The 22,726-nt window shown below is 50.5% G+C and overlaps 1 protein-coding gene across 11 annotated transcripts in view; it reads left to right on the forward strand.

Annotated features, from left to right (window-relative positions):
• Positions 1–19,590, forward strand: part of Large1 (LARGE xylosyl- and glucuronyltransferase 1) — a 506,960-nt gene extending 487,370 nt beyond the window's left edge. For all 11 annotated transcript variants that reach the window (XM_077798432.1, XM_077798429.1, XM_077798430.1 and 8 more), the window contains 3 exons: positions 10,763–10,909; positions 16,023–16,218; positions 18,114–19,590. In XM_077798432.1, coding sequence (XP_077654558.1) covers positions 10,763–10,909; positions 16,023–16,218; positions 18,114–18,311 — 541 coding nt within the window. In that variant the 3' untranslated portion in view covers positions 18,312–19,590. The remainder of the gene's footprint in view (positions 1–10,762; positions 10,910–16,022; positions 16,219–18,113) is intronic.
• Positions 19,591–22,726: the final 3,136 nt, after the last annotated feature.

The following is a 22,726-nucleotide window of genomic DNA, read 5'->3' on the forward strand; positions in this document are numbered from 1 at the left end:
CTGGGATGTACTAGTTCCTCGTGTAAACACCTGGACAGTGGGGGCATTTAGTAGGGTGTTGAGCATTGCGTGACTCGGGCAAGTGCTCAACAAATTGCAACTCTTACTGTTATTTCTGAAATTTGCCCCCAAAAGCTCATTCTTAGTTCCTCCTTGTCGCCTTCCCCTCTCTGACTCACAGGTTCTGCCTCTGGCTAAGTTCATGCCATCTGTTTAGAAACCACCCAGATCTTACAGGGGCCAGGGAGCCCCTCCTGCTCACAGGGGACTGTGCCCCTGTGGGCCCTCATCTGCTGCGTGCCTATTTTGCAGTTACCCCTCTGTGGGAAGCCTCCCTCACTTATGAGTCTTACCTGTTGTCCCCACCTACCTCCCGAGTCCTGGCTGCCAGCTCATCTCCTAGGCAACTCTCCCAGTCGCTGAGCAAACTCTTACCTGGCCTCCATGTTTGAGGGGGTGAAGGAGGATGAGGAGGCTGTGCCGAGTCCTGCCTCCACAGTCCCCTGCACAGACAATAGGCACAACCCCGCTCTGCGCCTTCCTTCCTCTGCCTCTGGATTCCCACCCTGAGGTGGGTTGCTGGGGCCTCAAAGGTGCGGTGCAGAAGGTTCCCACCGTACTCGGGGGAGCCGTGCTTAGATCAAGCACCACTGAAGCTGGGCAGAGCGCCAGCTGTGGGGGACAGCTAGAGACAAGGGGCCTCCCAGCATGTCTCTCTCTCTCTCTCACACACACACACACACACACACACACACACACACACACTGCACACACCCTTCACGGGCCACCTGCTCCCTGGCTCGGTTTGCACCACACCCAGGCCTTGTGCCAAGAGGGACCTGAAATCAAAATACTGTGGCTGCATCTCAGCCCCAGGTCTCAGGTTTCTCCTCAAACAAGGATGAACCAACCCTGTCCCTCTATGCCCCATGAGAATCATGAGGACATGAGGCCACAGCCATCTAGAGAGGACCCAGGAAGGAAGAAGCAAATGTTTCCGTGGAGCAGCCTCGGTGTGAGGCTCTGGACAAGTGCCACCTCTATGTGACAACCTAGTCGAAGACACATGCTTTTATGCTCGTTATACAAGTGAGAAGATTAAAACATAGATCCTTTCCCCAAGGTCATTTGGATTCAAGTGGCAGAATACACTCTCAACCCAGGTCTCCGTCATTCCCAAAGAGCCCTCTCCACAGTGCCACCCCCCGCAGTGTGTGGGGTTGCGTTCCGAGCCTTCATCCCTGTACTCTGACTGAGTCCCTCATGTGTGCCTGGCACCGAGCAAGAGCTAAAAAATTACCATGGCCGAGGATGTCCCCGGCCGCAAGCCCAGCAGAGCAGATAGAAAATGAGCAGGTGGCCATCATCAGTGACACAGTGGTCCTAGCTGAGCGAGTCCCGGGAAGATGCAGACTTGTCATTAAGGGGGACATGTGGGGAGTCAGCAAAGCCAGCAGAGGTGAGGCGGCATGTGCAGGGGGACCAGCTCGTCCCGCTGGCTTTGCAAAACTTGAGACAGAGGGAGGCCGTCGTGGGGGAGAGCAGAAGCACGCTCCAGCCTGAATTTCTCCTCCCTCCTGTCCTCTTTTAATATCACTCATGTAGGAGTCCCTGGGAACTTGTACAAGAACCACTTGGCTCCCTTCCAACTCGGGCTTGATCACACAGCGGGCTCTCACGGGTTCTCGGGCATGTCGCGGCATGGGACTGGGCTGTTGAAGTGGGGGGCTCCTAACACTGACAAGCCGGGTCCTCTCCTGGCCTTCTGAAGCAGCCCCGCCTCCAGCCCGGTGGTTCCCAACAGTTTGTCACTTGTGTCAGCCTCCGTCATTCATTAGTGCTACACAGAGAAGCAGCCCAGCCCATCCTGCCGTGGAAGTGGACCTTCACAGGGGGCAGAGATGGAGCAGGGGCAACGGGAGGGTCCCAAGTGGTTGCAGTATCAAGAGGACAGAGGCTCCCAGCAGTCACCTTGGTCAAAGCAAGATGCTCGGCAGAATTCTCCCCAACCAAGGGCAGTGGTCTCTGGAGCCAAGGGCAGAATCAGGAAAAGTCAAAGTTAGGTTTGACGGGAAGAGGACATGGCTGACCTTGGCCAGATCAGGGAGTCAAAGACAGATGATAATGGTTTGAGAAGCTCATGGTGGTGAAGAAAGGAAACAAGGGGCCAGGGCCCATGTGTCCTGCCCCACCACCCCACCCTGTTAAAGCACTGCTTGTTTCCTGGCCTCAGCCCTAGTCAGTCCTAGGAGACGGGATCTGCCATGTGGGCAGCATTGTCCTTTAAGAAACCTACCTGAGCAAGCAGGCCGTGGCCTATTGCCTGCTCCCTGCATTGTTTGCTAACCACTCTCCCACCAGCTCCCTTGACCTTGAAGTTCAAGACATTCATTGCTTCTGTTGCAGGGTTGGAAAGACAGACAAGAGTCCCCACATTTGACAACCTTGGCCGAGTAGATGTGTGATTGCCAGTCTTTCCCAGTTCATTCTAAACTGGTGCTGTCCTTATTACTGTCATTGTTATTGTCATGTGATGGTGGTACCTGCCCGCTGCTCAGTGGTTACTAATGTACTCAGCCCTCTGAGCTTTGCATCTTCATCAGTCAACTGAGAACACTAGTACCAATGTCATAGGTTGCCCTGATGTTTAATCAGTGATACAAATGCTGTGCTGAGCTTAGGGCTTCATCCAAATACACTGAAGCACTTATTTTTATTTACTGATCAGCTACAATATTCTTTAGCAGTTATTACTGTTTATCAATCACTTACATTATACCAGGCCTGCTTTTGGAGATTCAGTTCTGCTGAATGTCATATGCTTCCTGATTACCAGAGTTCGGCAAGTACTGGAACACTTTGTCCTGACTGGCTAAGCCTTGCTTCTGGTCAGAGCACAGCTCTGGGTGCCCTAGGTCTCCGAATCCCTCTCTCACCACACTTAGAGCTCCATGCTGAGGTTATATCTATTCTTTCGGCTTGGTACCTAATGTCTCTGTGTCTGGCTTCATTAATATTCATTAGTTAAGGAATATATTATCTTACTTAGTTCTCTTAATAGCCAAGTCCATAAAGTATTATTATCAAGATAAGGAAACAAAAGCCCAGAGAGTTAAGAAAATTGCCCCTGATTATGCAATTACCCAAGTGGTGAAGTCGAGATAGAATCTACATCATCTGATTTAAAAGATCACACTCTTGGTCTCATGGTTCAGCCCCCCTTCACACCGGCCTCCCCTGGGGAGACATTCAGCCCTGGTGTGTGGAAAATCATGTCAGTCGGCTTCTCGTGAAACATCGGACTATATGGTCACACTCCATGTGGCAGCCCCGGAGCTGCGGTTGAAGAGCAGCTGCCTTGGTGCGGGGCAGGGTCTTGGCGGCTGCTGCCCCTGGCCATCCTGCCTGCTCCTTGCCCGCCAGCGCCCCCACTCACTCACTGTACTGGCCCCACCCCCAGCTGCTTGAGATGGTCCCTGATATAGACAGAGCCGGCAGGAGGTCCTTTCCAACCCTTTTGTTCCTGTTGAAACAGGACTGTGCTTTCTCCTTTCTCTGGACCTGAGAAGCAGGCTCCTTTTCTAACTGCGTTTTCCTGGAGATGGCATCCAGTTGAGTTTGTGACACTTAAGCCCACACCAGAGGAAGAATCTGTTTCCAGGAACAGGGAGCAGAGTAGAATGTGTGAGAGCAGAGAGGTGGGAATTGGGTTGTTCGTCCTTTGGTAGGAACTGGCGAGTGACTCAAATCCTATTTGCAGGTAAGTTGTGCTCATTCTTGAGACTCCTGGAGGGGTCTAATAGCTTTATCAAAGGGCTAGCATTGGTCATGGGGTGTTACTCATTTTCTCCCCTAGGAACCACAAAAGCTAATTTCCTCCACCCTGGGTCACTTAAAATGAAACTAATTTTTTTTTTTTTTAACAAAAGGGATACTTGTTATAACTTAGCTGCATGATTTTGCCGTAGATGAGTCCCCAAGTCCTGCTTCTGCTATGGTAGCCAGGCCTACATCTCGCCACCAGTGTGCATCCAGGATGGGGGATGAGGTGATAGTGTGGGGTCCTGGGTTCTGTTCCTTAGTAGCTCTCCAATCCTGCCCTGTGTGACTTGCTGCATTTCTGCAGAGCTAGAGGAGTGCCAGTCTAGACAGCATCGCCATCACACCCACCCTTTCCAGGTCTTGGTGAGTGCTCCTGGTGCTCCTCCGGGTGCCACTAATCAAAGGCAAAGCCACCGGTGACTCCGCACTGCCCAAGTCAACGTCAGTCACCACCTCTCGTTGTACTTGACCTCTCGGCAGCACCTCACTGCTGCTGATGCCTCATGGATACACCTCTTTTCTTTTCCCTCTTGATGTGAGTGGCCGTGAGCCATGGAGTGTGCGTGGTCTCCAGGAGGCCAGGAGGCAGATTTCTGGGGTTAGACCTTGGGCAGCTTTGGGGAAAGGGGTGTTCTGCCCACCTTCGGGGAAATGCCTGCGGTGCTCCCCTCCTTCCTCTCTGCCCCCATATGTCTAGTACCCTCCCTACCCCTCGTTCTGAGCTTGTCACTGTAGCCTCCGTGCTGTCCCTTGAGCACACACCATCTTCACAGTGAGGTCTGCTGCACCTGGAAAACTGTGACCCCAGACAACACGTGACCTGCCCCCACCTGCTCCGCGGAGAAGCTCACGTCTCTCCTTCGTGAGGCCAGCCCTGACCGCTCGTCGCCCACTCCCCACCTCAGGCATTCCTAAGCCCCTTCCTCAGCTCCGTTCTCCCCCCCACACACACACAATGTCACTTTCCAACGTACTACATAGCTCACCCACTGTGCTGGCTCCCTATGTGTCTCCCCCCACACACTAGGAGGTACGCTCCCTGAGGGCAGGAACAGGTACACAGACAGCCCTGGGCATTGTGGAAAGAGCAGTAACTGAACAAGAACAAAGTGGCCGAATCAGCTCTTGGCGGACCTCTCGGGCAGCAGGCAAGGCCAGGATTGGTGTCACCCCTAACCCTGGGCCGCCGTGTGAGAGGAGGGGAAGCAATCATAACCAAGCCTGGTGTGTGCTGTGTGTTATTATCTGCCAGGCTCTGTTAAGGCCCTTTCCACTAAGAATCCAGCTCCCCACAGACGCCCTCAAGGACTAACACTGCCATCACCACCCCGTCTCCCAGAACCAGAGACCGCAGAACCAAGAGGGCACGTTGGCAGCCAGGGTGCCCCTCCCGCTCCAGGGCCCAGGGTCTCCTTCCCCACTGTGACCCAGAGAGGCGGTGTTTTAGTCAGGGTTTTTGCTGCTGTGACTCAACGACCCCGCCAGAGCAACTGTAGAGGGGGAAAGGTTTGTTTGAGGGCTCGCGGTTTCAGAGGTCTCAGCCCTAGACAGCAGGCCCCCTCCTCGGGACTCATGGCAGGAGAGTGTGCTGGAGGGTGATCAGGAAGCAGAGAGAGGTCTCCACTTGCCAGGTACAAATGTATACCCCAAGCACGCCCCTCCCCTCCTCCAGCTCCCCTGCCCACCTCCAGTTAGCACTCAGCCAGTCCCATCGGGGGTAGTCACTGATTGGGTTACGGCTCTCACTACCCAGTCACTTCTCCTCTGAACCGTCTTGCACTGTCTCGCACGTGAGCTCCTGGGGGACACCTCACATCCAAACCCTGACAGGTGAGGTCCTAGGAAGCGCACTGTGGCTGGCTGTTCCCTGTCTCCTCTGAGACGTTCCCGTGGCCTCTTCATGCCAGGGACCTGGGCTGTTTCCCTGGTTAAAGCACCTGCCTGCAGGAAAGGACAAAGTTAAAAAGACAGACAGAGGGAGGGGAGTGTGTGAGGCCAACTGCCAGGGTCTGTCTGGGGTCTGGTACCTGAGCGCTGAGGAGGCCCGTCCAGCAGGCAGTCCGCCCTTCCCTGCCATCTCCCGGGCTTATACTGAGCCCCGCGGGAGGCTGCGACCTCACAGCCTCCACTCACTCCCTGGGCTTAGGAAGCCTCTGGACTCACTCGTGGTGCCCCCTGCCCATCAGCTCTGCGGGAGAGGGGCGGGAACCCCTGGCACACTGAGTGACTTGGGAGAAAGGGGCCGAGGGAATGTGAGACACCCAGGAGGAGCTTCAGGGCTCGGCAGATGAGCTCTCCCCAGCACACGGTTTCCCTGCCAGGCAGCCACCCGGCACTGGAGGAGGTGAATTTACTGTGTCGAAAAACCTGGGCTGTTTTGGACATGAAGAAAGATTCAGAGGGCTGGCGGGAGATGAAGGTCCAATCCTCTGTTTTCATAGATGAGCAGCCAAAAACAGTAACACAAGCAAGGAGTGTTACCTTTCTGACTGTCCCCTGCCCGTGCCCACTCTCTCGCCCTGAGCCCACTCTCTGGCCCTGAGCCCACCAGCCCACTGAGCTGCAAAAGGGGAAGAGGATGCATTGCTAATCTAAGTCAGGCACCGCTGAGGCTCTAGAACCCTGCAGGCCAGAGCTAGCGTCCCCATCTTCACTTGTGGGTGAGGAACCTGTGACTAGAAGGCTGTTCAGTGTGCCCAAGGTCAGAAGAAAGAGGGGCAGTTGGGCTCCCAGACACTTACGTGTGGGTGTTCCCCATCTTCTCTGCAGGGTCCCCCGGTGCTCGGGTAGATGAGCCTGAGTTCCTCAGCCCAAAACGTGGCCATAGGTTTATGAATAATTTTGCAGGGATCTTTTTTTAAATATTAGCAAGAATTCCTTAAGGCAGACACTCTGATGTTACTACTATTAGTGTAAAGTGGTTTATATTTTGGGATGAAGAAATTTGCATATATTTATCAAGAGTTAAAAATTATTAATCCATAGAGATTCTTTTCCTCTTGACTACTCTGCCCCTTCTCTCTCCACATTTGGCAAGGATCTTGAACAAGAAGCAAGGCAGTGTACCAGCCAGGGTCCTCCAGAGAAATAGAACCAATGGGAGAGATAGAGACACAGAGAGATCTAGAGATATGGATGGATGGGTGGATGGATGGATGGATTGAAAAAGATACAGCGGGTCTAAGGAATTGGCTCACATACTTGTGAGTGTTGGCAGGTCTGGAATCCATAGAGCAGATCAGCAGGCAAGAAATGCAGGAAGAATTTCTGTGTTAAACTCCTGAGGCTGAGTTCCTTCTCTCTGTCTGTCTCTCTGCATTTTAATTCTGTATTTATTTTATATTTTTCCATATTTTAATCAATGCATTATAATTATGAATAATGGTGGGCTTCGTTGTTTCATACATGTGTGTACAGATGATATAACATTATACTTTTTTCCATGAAAGCTCAGTATTTGTCTTATCCCTTTAGCTAACTGACGGCCTTATCAAGGGTAATCTTTCCTTAAAGTAGTTGTAGATGTTCTTTGTATCTTCCCTGTGACATCTAGGCTAATGTTTGGCTAACACCAGACACAGTACCCTAGTCCAGTGGACATATAAAACGAACCATCGTAAGCAGCAGTTGTGAGTTCTGTGCTCTGTTCGGGCTGGGCTTGGCCCCAGGCACTGCCACATACACTCTGCTATTTCTCATCAACATGCTGTACACGTGCACAAACTCTGGGACTCAGATTGGTTACAGTGACTTGCCCAGGAGGCCATCTCTGATAGAGTCAAACCTGGCTTCCAGGATTTTCTGATTACCACTGCACAAGACTGCCTTCCAAAAGCTTCAGTGCGAAGAATTTAGATTCAGCAATAGAAGATAGAAGTGTCACTCAGCTTATCAGGACTGGACCTGGAACTCAGGTCTGTTGGCTCCCAAGCCCGCCTTCTTGCACACCATAGCGCCCCCTGGCTTCCAGAAAATTCACAGTCCCTGCAGACTAATGCTGGCAGCAGATTGTTCACCCCAGGCCAGCAGGTCCCAGCCGAGGCAGGATGTTCCAACCGCGCATGCTGCAGAGGGACCCCAGCTGTCGTTACCTCCTCAATAAACAGATGTGCTCGGGTCCGGGCCCTGCAGCCACTCTATTGCTGAGACAGCCTCATAATGAGATACTTTCAGGGCATCAATATCGAAACCTCCTTGAATGGAGCCTGAAATGGACCTATCTAGTGACAAATCCATCTTTGTGGCAGTTTGCATTTCAGGGAGATTAAAGGGAATTTGCAGAAAGTCCTCCAGAATCTAATGCTGTCCATGCAGAGGGAAATAAGGCCGGCGAGGGCTCCATCTGGAAGGCCTGCTGCTCTCCAGGTCTATTTACTCTGGATATTGCAGAATATCGATTAGGGTTGTTTCATTGCAAGGAACAGAAACCAATGCAAGGTAGTTTAATTAAAATAAAAAGAAGTTAAAGGAAAAGAAACAAAAAATTGGGTGGTACATCTTATGGAATCAAAGTAGGATTTGGAAAAACAATACAGAAGCATGAAATTAACCAGGGCAGCTCTAGGCCTCTGCAGCAGAAGTTCCAAAGCCCGCAGTGCCCTGTCTGACAGAGCGCAAGTCAGCTGTAAAGTTTCCCAGTTTCTATTTCTGTGTATATTTCCAAGGGTGAGAACTAGACTCATTCAGCTTGTGTCATGTGTCTACCCCTAAACAGCCTGCCCTGGCCAGGGGTGCAGGGATCCAGGCAGAGCTCTGTGAGTTGTTCCTAAGTGTACTGGCCACAATAAAAGGGGCAATTATTTTTTTTTAACAGGACACTCCCCCCAAAATGGCTGCTGGAATAACTGTGATTGTAATAGTAATTATTTGAGGCTTACATGGGTAGAAGACCTGGTATTTAGAGATCTCTGTACCTATGGTGTGCATGTGTGCATATATTTTTCCCTAATGAACCCCTTTATAATTCAGCCCTCTCAGTCTCCAACTCAATTTCCGTTGCATCATATCTTAAAATCACCAGCTGCAGATGCAATCTTGTGCCCCAATTTAGAGATACTTATCCTCAGGCTTTTAACATATTAAGTCATTTAGACAAGATGCAAACACCACCCCAGCTGAGGACAGCTGTTTGTTACCCTGTATCTCTAAGGACCAAGCACATAGTAGGTGCTCAGTATTTACTAAATGAGTAGCAACCATCCACCAATATAGGGACACTTTCTTCCATGCCCTGAGATCCCAGGGGCTTTGCCATCTTGACCCAAGAATATAATTTTTTTGACTCATGTCCCATCCTTACCACCTGGACTCAGTAGATAAGGACCACATTTCCTAGGGAACAGGTAAAGGGCCACAGCTCTGCCATATGTAGTATAAGTTGGATATAAAAGAGATGCTGCCTTGACCCTAGATGCCCTGTGATGGAGGAGTGTTTGAAAACTGACATCATTGTTCAGACAGACAAAGCAGGCCAGGACAGGCTGACTCACGCCTCTGGCCCTCACACTGGCTAAGTATAGCTCAGCCCCATTCTCTCTCACTGCCATCCTTACAGATCTCCTCTGAAATAGTAACATGAGGACTCTACATCACCTGGTGTAGAGTTGACTTCAGCATAAGAATAAAAAATGAACTAGAAATGACATTCCAAGGGTTCCAAATGAGCCTCCAGTTCATCTCTCCAGCTACCTCTTCTCCAAAGGGAGCTGGTAAGAACCTTAACCCAGAGTGGCTTCAGAAGACATTCTGACCTGGTCCACATTTCCCCTCATGGCTCCTTGACACCAAGCCTGGCCAATGTCCTTCTTGATCTGTGTTTCTGTTCTGTGCCACACTGCACTGGGGCAGCGTAATTACTGATAGTAGGACTAGTCTTGCAGATCAGCCTTAGTCCCTGCTCATACAAAGGCTCAAAATTTTGTTCAGTGGCGTGACCTTAGTAACACAGCAATAAGCTCTTATAGGCTATGGGGAGGGAGGGTGCTTCTTCCAGTATTTTTCAAAATGTCTTCGAGTACTTATTATTTCCCCAAGGGAGGCTGCTTGCTCTCTTCTGGTGATTAACTCAGTGATGAGGCATTGAGACTCAGAAGTCAGTGGTCTGAGCAGGAAAGTGGAATGACATACCACATTTATAGCCAACAGAGATCCTAAAGATCCAGGTAGGGAGTAATGACAGTCTCCATGCCTGCCCTGCACCAGGTGTGCCAAGCAGTGTCATCACCTGGCTCACAGGACCTCCAGGAGGCAGACACTATTGCCACCATTCTGGAGGAACCCAAGGTAGGGAAAAGCTAAATGACTTGGCCAGAATGGCAAGACTCACTGAGTGGCATTACCAGGATTCAAATCCAGTCTGTGCTCACTCAAAGCATCATGCCGGGTGGCCCTCCCTGAGCTTCTGTTCCCTTTCCAAGGGTGGCCGAGGAGCTGGAGAAGAGCAGACAAATCCAGAGGTCAGGAGCGTCTCCAGGGAGCAGAGCCGAAGGCTGGGTGTGGAGGCAGGAGCTAATGAGAGATTGCAGAACTCTCCTCCTGCACGTGGCGGACCAGAGCTCTGACATGCCTGGCTGGGTGCTGGCTGTGTAGGGACAGTCGGGGTCCGGGGCACAAGTCTGGCTCCTTTCAAGACTCAGGGTCCAGACTGCTCAAAGGGTTGAGCAGTCACAGGCTGGTGAATCTCTCCCCACCTTTGTGGCCACCTGCTCTTAGGTGGCCAGTGGGAGGAGGGGTAGAAAGTCCTGTGAGCCCTTCTGCTGCTCCTGACTCTGGAAGGAGCACCCCGCAAGTGTGCAGGAGGCTGTCCCAGGCCTTCCTCTTGTGCAGCATCTGGGAAGCTGCTCAGCCTCTCTGGGCCATTCACTACCAACCCTCACAAGGGAAGGACTGTGGCCTGGAATCATAGACACCCGCTCTTTCTCTGCCCACCCCCTCTTTCCAGGAAGTCTGTCATCCAGCTTGACCTCGCCAATACCAAGAAAGCGATGATTGTCCCCGCGTTTGAGACACTGCGCTACCGGCTGTCTTTCCCCAAGTCGAAAGCAGAGTTGCTATCAATGCTGGACATGGGGACCCTCTTCACATTCAGGTAAGTGGCCCTCACTGCTGTCCTCTGGGGTGCCTAAAGGACTTTTCTCCTGGGAAACCCAGACACCAAAGCTGTTGACCCAGAAGTTGGTGGGGGTAATAGGCATGGGTCCATTGGAAGGCAAAAATAAAGCCAGTGTCCTTGCAACCCCCCACCCTGGCCAATGCACATGGTTTGCATTGTACATGACGACAGGTGTGTGTCTAGGTGGACGGGCATGTTTAGGTCAGAAGGCCAGTCATGCTTCTTTTCATGTTTTTCTAAACTGATCTCAGACCCCTTCTCCGTCTCCTGACCTGAATTCTCCTTGGGGCATTCCCTCCCTGGGTAAACAGTTTCATTCTGTGAGCAGCCTGGGTGTTCCCTTTTTCTTTTTGGTGTGAGTGGTCTGTTTTCTAAGCCCTTTGGGACTGCGACGAGCAGTAGTTACTTCAACTTAAAGTCACCGAGGTGACACCAGAGTTGCACAGACCCCCTTCAGGAGCTGACTTTCCTGCTGCCCAAGTGACAGCTGCAAACAAAACCCTCATTTCCTAGGACCTGCGTCCTGCAGGGACCTGGCAGGGCGCTACCCTGCTTCACATCCAGAAGGCCCCAGGAGACTCGGCAACTGCACAGGTGCAAATGGGTTCTGGCTCCGGAGCACAGGCCCGGGCAGCATGATGTGTGACAGTGGGGGACAGGGGAGTAGGAGTCCTGCTGGGTCTCTTGATTGAGCAGTCAGAGGAGAGCTGTGCTTCAGCCTGCTTTCTGTTAAAGTGAATCCTCGAAACAATGTAGGAATGGTCAACACTTCCTTGGAGTTCAAAAGCATACAGCTCTAGGCAGTCTGAATTGTCCTGCAAAGACTGTAGTCATAGCAACTTAGGTTTTCATCTCATACAGCTTCTAGAAGTTTCTAAAGCTTTCCTCCAACTGTTTTGTGAAAATAACTCCATCAAGTAGGATGTCCATTCAGCAGAAATTACCAGTTTTGTACGTTTTATGGAGCATGGAGAGGCCCTGGAGGTGCCAGGACTGCACCCCATCCTTTGTCCTCCATCCAGAATTCTGGAAAACAACCCAGAAGAGCTAATTCCTCCCAAACCACTGCTTTCCAGAAATAATACCAACTGCCATTTGTTGAGTGCTTTGCATGAACCGGGATCTGTGATCAGCCCATTTAATCCTCAGAACAAACCCGAGGTGGATACCGGAAAGAAACAAATAGACCCTGAGGTTCTGAGAGGTCAAATAATTTGCCCATTGAAAAGCAGCCAGGAAATGTCAGAGCCAGGATTCAGCCCGGCCCGAGGGACCACTGAACCTGTGCTCTTCACTGACCCAGCACCGGGCTGCTGAGTCCTGACTGCTCACACGAAGCCACGTTTGAAGCTGCAGAGTAAAAACCTACTCCTGGAAATTCGAGACCAAGCCTTCATCTGAGTCCCCTGCAGTTGCCATAACCTGGTGGCTGAACACCTGGCAAGTTTCCAAGATGTTCTTCCTTCCATCTCCAACCCCAGGTGATTTGAGAAATCATTTCACAGCCATGTCCGTGGGCGTGAGAGCTGGGGTCCGGCCTGCTGTGTCCGTGATTACTGCTCCCGCTAACAGCTTGCAAGCCACCATGCCAAGTGCTAAATTACAGACCTTCCCTCTGAGAGATTGCTTTTGTCACCTGCTCTCCAAGTAACGAACACTTAAGCCTCTGAGCAGCTGAAAGCAACTCCCGGCCACACCTGGGCACCCCCCCCCACGTCCTCTTGGGGTGTGGCTCTCGGAGCAAGGACCCTGGGAAAGTAGCATCTCATCGCCTGGGTCCTTGTTAGAAATGCAGAGTCTCGAGCTCCAGCCAGAAGTCCAGAATCAGAAACCCTGGAACTGGAACCGACCTTCCCCGTGTCTCTGACGTGTACCTGAGCTTCAGAACCTCAACAGCGTCCTGTGAGGTGCAGCCGGGAAACAGCCATCTGAGCCCTGTTCTGGAGGCTACCTGATGTGGCTGGTCTCCGTCTCAGCCATGCCCTGAAGTCCAGTGTCTGTTGGACTGACAGCAGGTTCCTGGGGGCAATTTTCAAGCTGTGGCTTGCTTTAATGGCAGGTTAATTGCAACGTCCCTGCATCCTGTGCAGCCCAGCCTTTCAGCAAGCGGTCAGCGTTCCAGACTGAGCAGCTTCTCTCTGCTCAGCCAGACGAAGGGAACTGACCCATCCCTGCCCTTCCCTTCTCTCTCTTTTGTGTATTGTAATAAGCCCAGAATTTAGATTCGAAAGATGGAGAACAAACAAAACGTTCATCAGTACACTGATAACACAGACAGCGAGACCACTGTGGACTGACATCCTATTCAGGAGGCGAACGAGGAGAAATAATGAGAATGTTCTCAGTTTTCAAGGAATCACCACGCATCAGACACTGCCCTTTGTACTTTATGTGAATTAATTCACTTGATCACCAGGGATTATGATTTCCTTGTTTACCAAGACAAGGCAACAAAGGTGCAGGGGAGTTATCCTGTGGACACCTGCTGAATGACAGAATGCACACCCACGACCAGCATTCTAAACCATTTTGTTAAACTGCCTTTAGGGAGCTAGTATATTTTGAATGTCTCTGGCCAGCTCTCTGCCAAGTTCTTCCCATCATCTCATTTAAACTTCTTGGAAATTCAACAAGATAGGTGTTGTTTACCCCAGCTGATACAAGAAGAAACCAAAGCCTAGTTAAAGTATTTTGTTATGCAAGATCCTCAGCTCCTGAGTGGTAGAGGTGGGATTTGAACCTTGGCCCAAAGACTCGACTGTGCTGTGTTTGGAACCTAATACAGGCTCCTGGTCATCACCCATGCTGGACAGATTCTGTCCAAGGCACTAAGTGTCAAGAGTACCTGTTCAACAAAATAACAAATAGAAAATCAGCTATTTGGGGGCCTAGTTTTTGGCTGAGGCTTGTGATTGACAGCTGTCACAATATTCTTTTTCACACTCCACTAAAGTAGCGTTACTCAGCCTTTTTCCAGTTAAGTGACTGGTTTTGGTGGACATCGCTGCAGTGATGGGCTGGGGGTCAAGGTCCTGCCTTCCCCAGCCTGCCTGTCTCATCCAGCAGCACTTCTTAATGAAAACCCACCTGTTGGTCAGTGCTCATTCGGCCACACTGAGGGTTGGACGACAGTACAGTGTCAGTGAGGAACGAGCAAATGAAGGGAGCAGTCGCGTTCTGTCATTAGAGCACACCCTGCCACCCTCAGCCTGTACAGAGCCTTCCCTAAGGAGATGAGAGCCAGCACTTCCTGTTCCTTTCTCCTGCAGCTCCTCTGTCGGGTTCCCACCCTCCATTCCGTCTCCCCTGCAACGCCAGAGCTATGTGTGGAGTGTTCCTATCCCACTCCACACCCCGTCTTGTGTACCCCACAAGTTTTAGGTTCCTCGCTTGTTCACTCCATTATTCAATTTGAGTGCAACCATTGAGTGCTTTTTCCATTGTCCAGAGAGCATAGGGAATGGTGACATACAAGGATGGTTTTCCAAAAGTGGGTCAGAGTGCGAGTCCTGAGCTTGAATCCCAGCTCCACCACTGTACGATTTATAACCTGACGTTGGGTAAGTTGTAAGAATTAAAAATCTGTATGGGCCAGGTACAGCGATACATGCCTGTAATCCCAGTGGCTCAGAGCTGTAGAGGAGGATCACAAGTTCAAGGCTAGCCTCAGCAACTTAGTGAGGCTTTAAGCACTTATCAAGAACCTGTCTCAATTTTAAAAATGAAAAAAAAGGGGGGGTACTAGGGATGTGTCTCAGTGGTTAAGCACCCCTGGGTTCGATTCCTGGTACAAAACAAAAATAAAAACAAAAAAATACACACACACACACACACACACACGCTATGTGCATGTTTTTTAAAAAAAGTTCTAATACATAAGGTTAATAAATACTAGCTTCTTGCCATTATTATATGGTGATATTCATTTTCTATGCTGTAGAACAAAGCACCACAAACATAGCAGCTTAAAACAGTTCAGATTTATGGCCTCACTGTCTATGGAGTCTGGTCCAGACCCAGAGAGTTGGCAAAGCCACAGTTCTCCAGCCCACATGCTTCCCTTCCCAGCTCCGGGGCTGCTGGTGCAATTCCTTCTCTTGTGATTGCAGGCTGAGGTTCCTGTGCTTCTGCTAGCTGCTGGCCCGTCACCCCTCTCAGCTCCTGGAATCTAGTCCTGTCCTGTGGCCCCATAGAACCCTCTGCTCTCAGCAGGGCTCCTCCTTCTACATTAAGACCTGAAGGTTCATGTGATCCAGTCAGACCACCTCCACAACCTCCTGTTTAATTAATCCAGGGCCATTCAATTAATAACCTTAACTATGTCTACAAAACTCCCTTTTGCTGTCTAATATAACATGATCACAGGAGTGGTGTCCTACTCATAGGTTATGCCCCAAGGTTATGCCCCAGAGAGTCACCAGTAGGAATAATTGCAGTTGTCAACGAGATCAACCTGTAGTTGGTTCCACAGAAATGACAGAGCTTCCAGGAGCTCACTAACCTTTTCACAGGGAACATCTCATTAGTGAAGGATGTGGACAACCAATGGTATCAGTCTCCCAGGGCTGCTATGATAAAATCCTTAAAACTAGGTAGCTTCACATAACAGAAATTTGTTTTCTCACAATTCTGGAAGCCAAAAGACCAAAGTCAAAGTATCTACAGGTTCATACTTTTCCCAAAGGCTCTAGGGAAGACCCCTTCCTTGTTTCTCTCTGCTTCCTTCCGGTGGTTGTGGGCAGTCCTTGACACCCCTTCATCTGCAGACAGGTCCCTCAGTCTAATCTCTACCTCCATCTTCCCATAGTAGAGTTCCAGAGTGTGCCTGAGTCCAGATTTTCCTCTTCTTATAAGGACACCAGCCATTGGATTAGGGTGGGCCCTAATCTTGACCTCATCCTGACTTGACTATATCTGCAGAGAACCTATTTCCAAGTAGGTCACCTTTCCAGGCTCTGGGTCAGGATGTGAGCATGGTTCTGCAGGGACGCAGCAGCCCACCTGTTAGTATCTCTTCTTCCCTCAAATCAGCCGGCTCTGGAAAGGCCTCTTCCTTCCCTTCACTCAGGGCTTTCCTCTGTGTGCCCAGGTACCACGTCTGGACAAAAGGCCATGCACCCACAAACTTCGCCAAGTGGCGGACCGCCACCACGCCTTACCGGGTTGAGTGGGAGGCTGACTTCGAGCCGTACGTGGTGGTGCGTCAGGACTGCCCCGAGTATGACCGGAGGTTTGTGGGCTTCGGCTGGAACAAGGTGGCTCACATCATGGAACTGGATGCGCAGGTGAGAACAGCGTCTGGGGCTGGGGACAGAGGCTTGGATCTCACAGCTGAAGGGTGACCTGGGGACAGAAAACAGGGTCTGAAGAGGGAACAAGATGTGTTCAGGACCCAGAGTGGGAACCTGGCAGTGCTGGTCCTCAGGCTGTGGTTCTCAAGCCATTGCTTTCTTCCACCCTGGTACGAGAGTCAGGTTCCTGATACTGCTCAGCACTCAGCCTCTGAGTCGCAGAAGGGACACAGAGCATCCTAAGGGTTCCATGTACTTGGCACTAAGCTCACCACAGGCACGGCTCACCTTTAACTAAAAGAATGGTGATTTTTAGGCAGCATTTAGTCTTTTTAAAAATATTTTTTAAAACTTTTTTAGTGGCAGCCACATCAGCGTATATAGCAGCTCAATTGACAGTAGCTAAACTATGTAACCAACCTAGGTGTCCTTCAATAGATGAATGGATAAAGAAAATGTGGTATATATATTCAATGGAATATTACTCGGTTTTAAAGAAGAATGAAATCATGGCATTCGCTGGTAAATGGATGGAGCTGGAGAATATCATGCTAAGCAAAATAAGCCCCAGCCCCCGTCTTTTCTCTCTGTACAGTTCCCCAGCCACCTCCGGCTCAAGCACAGGGTAGCTATTCCTTAGCAAGACCATCCCAGATTTGGAAAAAGTACAGATTGGATGCTGCGTGTTGGCCCTCCATGAGCTTCACCACAGGGACTTCGCAATGGTCCCACTGTGTTTAAGAGCAGTCCCAGGTGACCGAGAACCACTGGGCCTGAGAACCGCTGATGTCAGAAGAAGGTGCTAGAACAGCGTCCATATTGCACGACAGAAAGCTGTTTTCATAGCACCTGGTGGGAGCCCAGAGCTGCCCGCGGGATGCAATGTGGCGTCAGCCTCAACTGCTGCTAGAAAGAATGGTGGTCTAGTGTCCAGCCAGGTCGTGAGGTGAACCGGTTCAAAGAAAGCTCATCTTGCGGTACTTTGTTTCTGCAGCTTAGCAGAACAGTGTTAGGCATTCTCCTTTCTTTGCCGGGAACACATCAGACACGATTTTACCCTTTCCGTGACTTAATGGGGGCACACCCGACAGGTCACAGCGCTGCACCCAGGGGGCTATCGGTCCTCTCGGGGCGCTCCGTCCCTGTGCCCCAGACACAGCCGGGCTGGGCGAGTTCTCGCATTTTCTCTTCGCGGTTTCTCCCACCCCTTCCTTGCTCGGCTGTCAGTGTTGCTGCCTCCGTGTTCCACCTGGGACGGGCGCTGTCCCCTGTCCCCAGTTGACCTCTCTGGGTTTATCCTCCTCTGCTCTGAGCTGGGGAAACAGATGACCAGGATCAGGAGTAAGAGGCGGAAGGAGGGCGCGCTGCGTTCCCTGGGAGTTACGTGTCCTAAATTTGTGTCACCAATTTTGGCTCTTCGGAGGCAGGCCTTTTATTTTTGGACTGAATTTTTATCTGGGTTCTGCCAGGTCGAGGGCTCGTAGGAAGGAGGAGTCGGGGACAGCTTTGTCCTTGAAAAGCTTCAGTCCTGTGCAATGTTTGTTTTTATTTTCTTCTTTTTTTTTTTTTTTTTTTTTGTCCCGTTTTGAACTTATCTGTGGATGTCAGTCGTTGGGACAAGAGACCGTCCCATGCTGCCTCATCCTAGAGCTACCACGTGGGTGTGCGCTCACGTCTGTCAGGGCCTTTAAGGGGCCTGGGGGCCAGCTCAGCGCTGTCCCTACAGTGGTGCATCCAGGCAGATGTTATTACTTCCACCTTGATTTTGAGCAGCCCAAGGCTCAGATCGGTCAAGTACCTGCGGGGGTCAGGCTGTCCCCGTGCCGCCTGCTGTCCCCCAGATGGTTGATGAACTCGGCGTCACCCTCTGCCCTTCTCTTTCTCTCCAGGAATATGAGTTCATCGTGCTGCCCAACGCCTACATGATCCACATGCCCCACGCCCCCAGCTTCGACATCACCAAGTTCCGTTCCAACAAGCAATACCGCATCTGTCTCAAAACCCTGAAGGAAGAGTTTCAGCAGGACATGTCCCGCCGCTATGGCTTTGCCGCCCTGAAATATCTCACGGCCGAGAACAACAGCTAGCACTGAGAGGCCACCGCTAGGGAGAGACATGCCACAGGGGACGAGCGACTGGCTGTTTGGGGCCCAGCCTTCAAAGTCGAAATTGAGCATTTGGGGTTTCATTTTTCTTTGTCCCTTTGGCCCTGCCGGGCTGCTCTCGCTGCAGAGATCTTGACAGGGACGCAGCCAGCTGCAGAGAGTTTGGCATTCCCAGGGCGTAGAATTCCCAGGCCTGGCGACACAAGTCTCCTCAAGAAGGGACCTAGAGGGGAGAGCGAGGAAGGGGTTATCATCTTACCACAAAGCCACAAACCGAGACAGGGCTTCCAGATATTCTTATGGCTTTTTAATAGTCATGGGTCCCCTGGTAGCTGGAGGTGGGGAGTCACAGTGCTGGGGACTCATCCCGGGAAATAGGAGCACGTCGTCTCGTCCTTCAGAGGAGACCTTCCTCACCCTGCAGCGGAGTTCGGCACCCAAGGGGAGGGCTGACCAAGGATGGGAACTAGCCATTGGGAAGAACCCCGTGGGGACACCGGATACGGAGGGACCTGGAGTTGGGCTGGTCGATTCTTTATCCTCAAAGCCACTCTTGTTTTCTTTTGATTTGCTTTAGTTTGGGGGATTAAGTTTATTTTTGGTCCGGGAATCCAAACTAGAAAATCTGGTCCTCTCAGGCTCTCAAGGAAAGTCAACTGCCTCAACCAGCGTCCCCTGTCAGCAGTGGCCCCATGAGGAGGACAGGAATCTCCAGCAACCATCCAGACCTGGGCAGCTGGCGCTCCTCACCCAAGGCCCCCTCTCCAGGACCCAGGGCTGCGACGGGGACTGCAGAGACACAGCTCCTGGCGTGCGGTCACGTTTCCCATGGGCAGCGGCTGGGTCACGAGGAAAGGGCTTTGAAGGAGCCGTTTCCGTGCACACAGAAGGGACAACCCTCTCAGGCCTTCAGAAGAACTCGAGGCATTCCCGGGTGCCCAATGCTGAACACTCGTGTGACCCTGGGGGAGGCCCCCGGGGAAAGGATGGAGCTGGGGTTCCTCTGTTCTTGCCCACTTCCCTGTGGAGGGGAGGAGGTGGCCACCTGAGTGTCCCCTGGGGACCTGTCCAGGGGGGCAGGCACCTTCACTGCTCCACAGACGGAGGAGACACTGGACTTTTTACCCGTTTTCTTTACTCTTCAGTATTCATGTTGTGTTTACACTGATGAGAACACACGAGTGGACGCCCTGCCCTGTTGGTATGGCCTTGCCATGTGACCAGGGAAAGCAGCACTCAATAAAGGAAAGTACTGACTGTTTCTCCCGCTCCCTCCCCTCGCTCCTGTAGGAAGCTGCAGAGACACCCCACAGGGTGAGCTCGGAAGGCAGCTTGAACGTCAGCCTTCCTTTTCTCTCCTTGCCTGAGGTTAGGTCTCACTTTACCCTCTAACCCTCAAGCCATTTCCAAACTCTCCATTCAGCTTCTGTTCTCACCACTGAAGTCTGGGGTTTTATGGCACCGCGTGTGCAAATCGTGGGAATCAGTAGAAAAACGGACATCATGGGTCTCCTGGTCCTGCCAGTCACACATCCCTGATTTTGCAGTGGCCTGTGTTACCTGCTCAGGTGGAGGTGAACCTGAGCCTGCGAGCAGAAATGGGAAAACTTCAGCTAGGACTGATTCTCACACAGTTGTGGATAAATCTACATCTGTGTGTAGAAACAGAGAGCGAGGATCAGCATTCACTATTACAGAAGTAATCCATGCGCACTGTGAAAAGTCAGCACCCAAAAGCATTCAAAACACATGCAAGTCCAAGTTCTTTGGTGATGTGCTGGGGCCAGCCCCTGAAGGCACGAGGATGACTGTGCTTCTCTCTCCACTTCACTTCTTGGTGATCTCCCCAACCAAGAGCTGCTGGAGAAATATTTATAAGCAGCACCCACTGCCTCTTGCCTTCTCCTGTACATGCACACACACACACACACACACACACACACACACACACACACACACCTCTTCCTTCCCTAGAGAGGCCCAAGTGAGCAGATATACTTTGAATTAATCATTACCAGCTACTTGAGCCAAGTTGAAAATCAGCTGGTCATGCCAGTTCCTCGGTGTTAAAAATCAATTTTTAATTCCCTAAAGCTTTTTTTTTTTTTAATTTGTCCTGGTACTTGAATCATGCTCGGCCACCTTGCTTTCACTTACATTTTTATGGGCATAGCTGGTGACCATAAAATTTGTCCTCCAAACTGGGTCACTTCTAAGAACGAAAGAAGGTGCTAATTACTTTGAGATGATGGGTATAAATGGGGAGATGAGGAAGCCTCGTTCACACGGAATGTACTAGAAGCAGAAAATGACACTCCCCGCCAACTGGAGAAAATCTCATTTCCCACAAAGAAAGACAGGTGCCTGATGCTATAAACCAATCCCAGGGACTGGAGTTCAGACATTGCTGGTGTGTAGGTCCATGTGGAGGCCACCAGCCTCGGGAAGGCCTCCAGAGGTCTGCGGAGCCAACCACACGAATTCCCAGAACTTGCAGTGGGAGCAGTCACTCTTTGCCAGCTCTAGCTCATGTGTGGGGGACAGCCACCATTTGGGCAGAGGATGCTGTTCCTTGGTATCAGTTCCCTGGGGTAAAACAAACAGGATCACAGTCCTGTCTTGGCTTTCTGCTGAGAGGAAGAACAGGGCTCTCTCTTTAACCCTTATCATGGTCACTGTCCAGAATCAACCCTTATGTGCACAATCTTGTATCCTTAGCTCATCGGGCCCTAGGAGCAGATGCAAAGTGGATATGATTGTTTATCGAGGAGGAAACTTGAGTGTGCTCTGTGAAACTGACCTCCCCAAACTCACACAGCCACTAGATGACGAGAATCGAAACCCATCCTTACTTGTTCAAAAGCCAAAGCCACCTAACCTGCAATGCTCCTCCCTCCCCAGGGAGAAGGATGCAGATAGGAAACGGGCAGACGAGAGTGTCCGAACCCGAGGAGACAGATGGCTGGGTTTCTAGGCTTTATCCGTGCAGTTGACTAATAGTTTCTTTGTGCCGCACCGTGGAAGGACAATCCCAGCCTTAACACTGTTCCTTTCAAAGATCTACTGCCTTTGAGTTGAGGCCTCGTTTGTGGTCACCAGGCCCTTAGGGAGCTCTGTGTCAGTGGACACACAGCCTGTGTGCACTCTTGGTACAAGTAGTAGGATCTCATTTATTCAGCCAAGACTTGTATGGTGGCTACCACTGTGGGATCCTTGTGGCCATGTTATAAGAAAGGTTTGATTTTCCCTCTTATTTATCTAGTAGAGCTGGCTATCAGAGAAATTATGTGACTTGCCCAAGGCCACACAGATTATTCTTGGCGGTGTTGGGATTCTAACCCAATTCTGAATGGCTTCAAATCGCATGTCTCTCCACTCCTTTATGCTCCTACCTTCCCATATGATACTGCAGTGAGCTCAGCTACTGGGCTTAGACAAGTCCTACCTTCACGGAGCCTGCGCATTATCCTCTTTAGAAAACAACTACAGGTTATTTTTCAGCTTAATGCCATTAAAATTTGTGAAATGTCATTTATTTACCAATTACCCCAACCCTCATATCAAACTCCAAGAATCAGAAGTCGGACCTACTACAGTCTTCATTTTCTTTCATTTAACAAAACATTGTTCTGAGAGAGTGGCCCGAAATTTCAAGGAACAGCTGGTAACAACTGAGAGTAGGCATTGGGGACCCCATAAAAAAGGTTGGGTTTCTGATTTTTGAACAGATAATGGATTTGGTCATTGCTTTTTTCTGGCATATTCAAATAATCTTGAGAGACAGTGATTTCTGGTTTGAAAGAATTTGTCAGTCAGCTGTGGGACAGTGTCTCTCAAGGTGTAGTACCAAGCCATCTGACCAGCAAGGCTGGGGTGTTGTCGTGACATGACTGGCAGGGCTCACTGAGAGCCAACTCTTCACCCGTTTCCTGGATAAGACTCCATCTATCGTGATGACAAAGAAAGAAAATAAGGGCTGCATGGAGATCAGTAATTTCATGGCATTCTTTATCGTTGCTCACTAAATTCTACAAATTGTTTATTGAGCATCTACTCAGTGACACTAAGAATACAAGGATGAACTAGGTAGAGTGTACTTTTCACGTGTGGCACAACTGACTAGATGGTAGCAAAGCAAACATAATATTAAGGCAGTTTTTGCTTTATTACATCCACATAAATGTTAGTTTAGTTTTATTTTCATTTATCTATTTCTATAACTCTTCTGTGCATTTTCAAACTTATTCAAGAATTGCAAGAACAATACAGATGGCATTTGTACATCTTCCATTTAGACTGATCAATTGCTAACACTTTGCCACATGTGTCTCATGGCTCTTTGTGTATAAATTATTTTCCCTGAAACACTTGAGAGTGAATCGTAGATGCTTGACACG

The sequence above is a fragment of the Urocitellus parryii genome, chromosome 5, assembly GCF_045843805.1.
Source record: "Urocitellus parryii isolate mUroPar1 chromosome 5, mUroPar1.hap1, whole genome shotgun sequence".
NCBI classification, from domain to species: domain Eukaryota; kingdom Metazoa; phylum Chordata; class Mammalia; order Rodentia; family Sciuridae; genus Urocitellus; species Urocitellus parryii.